General features: G+C 37.8%; 1 protein-coding gene across 1 annotated transcript; it reads left to right on the top strand.

Annotated features, from left to right (window-relative positions):
• Positions 1-1,727: 1,727 nt before the first annotated feature.
• LOC146855865 (vomeronasal type-2 receptor 26-like) lies at positions 1,728-4,601 on the top strand. Its single transcript, XM_085651184.1, has one exon. The coding sequence runs from the start codon at positions 3,666-3,668 to the stop codon at positions 4,599-4,601; it is 936 nt and encodes a 311-aa protein (XP_085507310.1). The 5' UTR covers positions 1,728-3,665.
• The last annotated feature ends 3,028 nt before the right edge of the window (positions 4,602-7,629 follow it).

Raw genomic sequence — 7,629 nt, 5'->3', positions numbered from 1 at the left:
AGTCCATAGGTGAATTCAGGAATGATAGTACTACTTACTGTATGTATATCATTATAAATGCTTGTTGCAAGATTTATGTTAGACCCACTAACAGGGATGTTAAAAAGAGATGGAAAGAGGATTTGAGAGCTTTCAAAAATAGATAATAGATATCCCATACCTTTGCACATTCAGGATGCAAACTGCAGGACAAAATGTGCGAAATAAGACTCATAGCAATGAGCAGTATTAAGAAAGACATGTATAGTGGGTATAGGCAACAACGCCTAAGGGAAACAGAGATATTTTGGCTAAATAAACTGAAATCTACCTTACATGGAATCAATCTCAATAATGAATTGCATATATTTTGGAGAGTCATATAATTAATGTACAAATCAGTTAGGGTTCCATAGTGGTTTCTATACAATTTTGTAGCATCTGGTCTATGCATGATATTTTGGTCACACATATTTGATATTTTACATTTGTAACATTACAACAAAAGCTTTATTACATTTCAATATTCTTGTTTTTTATATAAATTAATAATTATAATTTTGTGTTTTTGTGCTGAATTGTACTTATCATAAACGGTATTCAGCCTCAGAAATGTATTTTGGATATTCCAGTTGCACATGCAAGGCATCTATGCAAATCACTCACAACTTGAGAGGAGACATCAGGCATAAGGGGGAAGTTTTGGCACAACAACTGTACCTTTAGGTTTTGCATCCATAGTCACCATGAAAACATTATTTTATGCATTGATCATTAATTTTATATATACATGTTTCAGTTCTTTTTTTGCCAAAAGTGCCTATCACTAATGATCTTCAAATCATGTGGCTTACCTTACAAAATTGTATCAGTCTCTGTCTTAATAGACCACCTAAAATCTGATCAGGTTAGATTCGATCATAGGGTCTAAAAATGCGAAGGATTCCTCTGCTACACATGATCATTATGGATCAACACTAGTTGGCTTTAGAGATTTGGAGTGTTACAGACTCTCCCACTATCAATCAATCAATTTGGGGATTATAAGTGTGTGACTCACCCGTGAGGGTCTCAAGGCGCTGAGGGGGGGTTGGGTCCACAGATCTGTTTAGCTGAAGAGCCAGGTCTTGAGGGTCTTCCTGAAGGTGTTCAGGAAGGGGGCACGTCTGATGTCTGCCGGTGGCTCATTCCAGGTCTTGGCTGCAATGTGAGAGAAGGATCTTCCGCCTGCTCTGGCTCTGCGGATGCGCAGGGTTTCAGCCAGTGCGAAGTTGGTGGAATGGAGGTTTCTTTTATGTACGTGGAAGGTGATTCTGTTGTTGCATTCAAACATGCTTGTGTTGCATCCAAAAAGGCACTAATTGTAAAAACCAATGCTTTAAACAACGCATATTTGCTGCTCAACAACCACATCTCTTGACATGTAATGGGATTATCAAGCTGACCACAGAATTGGAGAGTTCAACATTCAGAATTTAAATCTGTTGTGTCCAAGTAGAGTTCAGAAGCCTTTTCCAAAATAGGTAAGTAAAACCAATTTCTTCTGTTTATCACTGTTTATAGATCTCATTTGAAGAACAAGATAGGGAATGCGTTCTCTGACGTTACCACTCTCATTGGTGAATGCAGTTGTTTGAGAATCTTGGCTCAGTCATAGAAGGACCACCATTTATTTTCTCAGAATGTAACACACATAATTCATTAAGGTTCACTTTCTTGTAGATTAAAAGAAGCAAATATTCAAAATTGTGATTAATTTATTGAATAAAGGAAAAAATGGATTCCTGAACTTTGGTAACCAATTGGGTAAGCGAGAAATACATGCCCTAAAATAATGAATAATAATTTCCCGTAATAACTTAAATTTGCACCTTTCTCACCCCGCTATTTGATAGGATGTCATAATAAGGTTTGTAAATGAACTATATTGGCATGGAAGTTTAGTTGAAATTATCTCAAAAATTGACATATTTGGGTTAAAAGTAATGATTAATAGAACTTTATTTATACAGTTGTTCAACACTTTAAAAAGGTTCTGCTGCTCCAATTAATCGTTAATTATCGATGCTGCATTGGGTTTTTTGAAAAGTCTGCTATGTAAAATGAGGCTCAAATAACACATATATGAGAAACTCAGGCAATAATGTTTTTTCAGCCCAGTTATCTGATACTATGTTGAAAATGATCATATTTGGGTAACTGTGAAAAGGCTGTTTCTTTTTAATTTATACAGTTATCCTTTAACTCATTATTTGGTTAATGGCTGATTATCAAGTGTTCCAAATGTAATTTGTCCTATTGTTTATTGTTAAAATTTATGTTATTTGTTGTTGTTTTTAATGTTGTTATTCCCCTGGTTCATTTTTTCAAATTTTTCTTTATTATTTTGCCTTATCTGATTTTGATATTCTCCTTTCTACTCAATCTTTGGTTCTTGTGAATGGTTCATTGTCTGTCTTGCAGTGGATATATAAAAAATTAAGATGTGATGAGCCCTGGAGAAGTGTCACAGATAATGAACATGTCTTGTTACACATGTTGGCCTGTGAATTGTAATTTACCTCCCTTCCTAGTATGAATTGATGAAAACATTATTTTGACAATTGTAATGAATCTGAAGCCTCCAATCGCTCTTTAAATAACCTGTGAGGGATGTTTCCCATGAATCCCATGGGATACGTTGGTGAGGTGGGGGTGTTGAAAGTGCTGAAACAGCTGAGTGTTCCAATAACATCAGGAGACATGGGTCGTCTTTACCTATTGTCAAAAGGGCACTATCTATATTTTGTAAGTTTGTTGTCTCTGTGATATGAAGCTGTATTGATAGCCATACAGGAGGTGGTTGGTGTTGTTGTGAGTTGAGCATTAAATCCTTTTTAATAATTTCACTGATAATGTGTGCATGAGTAATTGGCCAGCAGTAGGGAAGGTTGCCAGGGTATAGTTTGGTTTCTTGAAGTGTGGGGGGACCCTGCCTGTCTTGAGAGCCTCACGGGAGATGCTTTTAGTAAGGGAACTGTAAACAGTGGTGAGTTGGGGTGAAAGAGGTTCTCGTTAGTGGGCTTTTGTGAAGGATGAGAATAGGACATCATCTTCAAAGGTGAGTGGCTTTGGAAGAGTTGAGGATGTTAGTAAGGTCTTTGAGACAGGGGTGTGCTGGATGACCATTGTCGGTCGGATGCAGCAGGGAATAGTGGGTATCATAGAAGAAGCAGATTTAGCGTTTTGGGAATGCTGGTGTTTTTTTTAATTTTTTCATTGAAGATGATTGATGGCATTGCACTTGCTCACAGTACATGAGAGAGAAGGCTCAGGCAGGGAGTTGATGGAGTGCTTTATTGTTTTGAAAAGGGTCCTGATTCTGATAAAATGTGTTACGTGGATAACGTCAGTAGCCTGAGGTCAGTGCAGTTTTTTTTTTAATTAAAGGTTATTTCCTGTCATGGATGTGGCATTTGCTGTCAGCAAGGTCTTTAGTATACCAGTGTGCTGAAGGTTTTGGATTGCACATTTGTATTTTGCTTGGAACATAGGTGTTAACATGGTTTTCCAGAAATGCATTGAAGTTATTTAGAAGGGCGCTGACATCAGACATGGAGGTGGCAACATAAGGGAAGAATTCAGGCTTTAGATTGTATATGGAAAACTTTTTGAAAGATATTTATACGCATGTTTGAACGTACTAAATGTGTTTATACTTTTTCACTTATTTGTCAGGTATAAAGAACTGTTTCAAGTGCCCAGAAGATTACTGGTCCAATCCTCAGCACGATAAATGCATTAAAAAACATCTAGAATATCTCAGGTTTGATGAGATACTTGGTTCCGGATTAGCTGCCATAGCCACAGTCTTAGCTCTGATCACAGCCTCAGTGCTCAGTATATTCCTCCGGCACAAAGAGACGCCAATAGTCCGTGCCAACAACCGAACCATCAGCTACCTCACTCTCTTTTCCCTCATCCTATGCTTCCTCTGTTCATTTCTTTTCATTGGAAGACCCGAAAGGAGGAACTGCATGCTTCGCCAAATGGTTTTTGGCATTGTTTTTTCTCTTTGTATGTCTTGCATTCTTGCCAAAACTACAATTGTTGTCCTTGCTTTTAAAGCCAGAGAGCCAAATAGCTGGTACAAGAGGTGGCTGCCAGTAAAAATTCCTTCTTCAATAATCTTCATTTGCATATTCCTACAGGTGATAGTGTGTGCGACATGGTTACTGATCTCACCTCCTTTCCTGGAATTTAATATGAAAGACTCTGTGGATAAGATCTTGCTGCAATGTAACGAGAACTCTGAGACAGCATTCTATTGCATGCTGGGACTCCTGAGTCTCTTGGCCTGTCTCAGTTTTGTTGTGGCGTTTAAGGCAAGGAAACTGCCTGATCGATTCAATGAGACCAAATGGATCACGTTCAGCATGATGATCTTCCTCAGTTACTGGGCTTCTTTCCTCCCAGCATACCTCAGCACAAAGGGGAAGTACATGGTGGCTGTGGAAATCTTTGCTATTCTCTCTTCAAGTGCTGGGGTACTTGTGTGTATATTTTTCCCCAAATGTCACATCATACTTTTGAACCCTAAGTTGAACAACAGACAAAAGTCAAGGGGTAAAAAAATAATTTAATAAGAGAAAAATTAAATGAAAAGTTGCTATTAAATCATTTACATCTAATAAATACTGATATTAACCAATTAATCTAGAAATATGTGATTGCTTTGGTAAAAATTGTAGTTAGGCAGCATTGCTCAACAAACGATTGAAGGTTTTTGTTTTTGTTTGTGCCAAAAAAACATTTGATAGTTTGGATCAAGTGATAGGTCTGCTATGTTCTTCTTGAATAAAATGTCACATTAAAGCATCCACGTTTTAAGGCATTGCGGGGTTTTGTGTGCTATTCTTTAAAATCACATCTTTAAGTATTTATCTGAGACACAGAGTTGTGTTGAGGTTCCTGATATTATTATTGAAAGAACATACATACATTCAAAGCTCTTGGCACACATCTGGAGACCATGATGTATTTTGAAATGAAAGGACTGTGCAGTTCTAAAAATACAGAGGGAGGTTCTCTGCCATCTCATAGGCCATATTCCTAGCCATTGTCCATTCATACTCTTTCCAGTTCATGACTCATCTGCAGGCATTTTCTTACTGATTTACGACTTTATTTGTTTAACCTCCATGGTATCTGTAATAAATACAGCCCCCTTGTTACTAGCACCACCATTATTTACCCACCATGGTACCCAAATATACTCCTAAGCAAAAAAGAAACAGAGGTGTGTGTAAAGATCCCTAGGGATATTTTTGGCCTCTTGATTCTCCAGCATACTTTGAAGGATTATGAGATGTTGTATAGCGGGGATCCTTGTGCGTGTTTTGCGAACAGGTGTTCTAAACCATGCAGAGGGAATGAATTCCAGGTTCTTGGATCCTCAGCTGACAATGCTTGAGATTTTTTGTGGAAAGGAATGTTGAGGCTGCAAATGTCTTTTCTGCAGGTTTGGAGAGGTTGGCCTATGGCAACATTTAACAATTCTCACATCTGCTTTTCTTATTTATATACTTATAGATGCTAATAGTGTGAACATATATAACAACACTCACCACTATTTCATTCATTGACATTTGTTACTGCTATATTCTGTGCTGAGAGCTCCTAGGAGGCAGGATATTTCCATGCAATGTTATAGTGTTTTATCTTTATAAATGGAAGTATACAGTGCTTAAATAAAAATAAAATCTTCCCACAATTATTCATCCACTTGGATTTTGAGGTGGTGAAAAAGGCAATTTTGCAACTCTTCCCGTTACAGGTTGACGGGATTGAATCTGTTGTATCACATTTTGAAAATACTGAGTGAGATTTTGATGTAAATGATGGGGGGTCATTGTCAGTCTGCACCACGTATATTAAGCAGGCCATTTTGAACTTTATTCTGGCTTTCAAAGAGAGTTGGAACAATTGCTTAGCATGTGATGTACCATGTTTCTCTTTTAGGCCTTGGCTAGTCTAGAGGCCATGTTTCAGTCTTTGAACAGTCTCCATAGTTCTTTTAGGAGGCCTCTATGGACGTTATTTGTATAATCAATTTAACTTTTCTTAGATGGACCTCAAAACCAACAAGGATGTCTGAAAGGAAATATACAAAATGCATCATCTAAATTGTGTCGTCAGAAGAAAAACTTTTATTATGAAGATGTTACCATTTACTTCCACTACTATTCTACTACTACTATTGCTACTTGAAATTCCTACAAGAAGTGGAAAAACAAAATTATAATAAAAACAGCTGTGCACTATCCGAATTGTGCATTTTGAGTAGCTCCTAGCTGGTTGATATCTGCCCGGAGATTCATAGCAAGTACTTGAGACCATAATTCCCTTTAAACTGCGCACCTGAGCGGGCGTGCACACTTACATTTCTATCCGCACAGAGACCTACAAACACGGCGCACCACAAAGGATTCCTCTGCACTTATAAAGTGCTTAGTTCGATCCTTTGAAATGCGGCCGTAGTGATTAAGCTGCGCTGGTAAAGGCATATTTAAAGATGTGTTTTTGGGCCATATGTATCAAAAAAGAGTTTTGCGATTCTCAAATTACGATTTTTAGCGAATCGCAATTAGAGAATCGCAAAATGCAATGTGTGTAGGATTTGCAAAAATGTTTGCGAATCCTACATATTCCTTATTTGCGAATCACAAATTGAGACTTGCAATTAAGAAATACCTTCCTATTCATTCCTATGGGCTAGGAGGCCCATAGAAATGAATGGGAAGACATTCTCAATTTGCGATTACCAATTAGAGAATCGCAAATTGAAAATGCAATTTCAAGGGTGTAAAGGTGCCAAAAGGACACCCTGTTGCACCCCTGAAATATGCATGTGTGCACATTTTGCACACATACATGCCCTAAGGGCATGTATGTGCGACATGTGGCACTTTTAAAAAATCAAAAAAGTGCTTTTTTAAAGAAAATCGCAAATTACCACCAACTTGAAGTTGGTGGTAATTTGCAATTCCTTAAGGCCAAATAGCAAATTTCTGGTGCTTCCAGAATTGCATTTAAGGAATCGCAATTTGGAATTCCTTAATTGCATTTGCAAAATAGAGAATTGCAAATTTTGCAATTCTCTATTTTGCAATGGCCTTTTGGGATGATACATCCCAAAAGGCTTTTTCCAATTCGCAAACGAGCCGATTCTCAGAATCGGCCCGTTTGCAAATGGGAAAATGGGTTTTGTCTTTAAAACTGCTTATCAAGGACGTTTAAACACCTGCAGTGAAGGGCAGTCCAGAAGCAGCAGGAGAGCAATCACAGAGCCTTCACTGCAACCCAATCGTCCAATCTGAAGGATACATTGGGAATTGTGGCATTTCTCAAACATTATCATACTCTGGTATTTGGGGCACACATTCTCAGGTGTCAGCCACCAGTAACAGTCCAGAGGCTGAAACTTCATAACTAAATGAGATCCATCAGTTTTGAACACTGATAGTTTTAAACCTCACTATCTGACAGGACTGTGTATTTTCACTGCTTAAACCTCTCTTGTTTTAAAGGGTGACATGGATAGAAATTGTGTACATGTACAAAGTATACAAGGTACCATCTGGTAGCTCATAAGTTATTAACTTAATAACC

Source organism: Triturus cristatus, chromosome 4_1, assembly GCF_964204655.1.
Source record: "Triturus cristatus chromosome 4_1, aTriCri1.1, whole genome shotgun sequence".
Lineage (NCBI taxonomy): Eukaryota > Metazoa > Chordata > Amphibia > Caudata > Salamandridae > Triturus > Triturus cristatus.
Note: the sequence above shows the minus strand (reverse complement) of the source record. Positions and strands in the feature narration are given on the sequence as shown.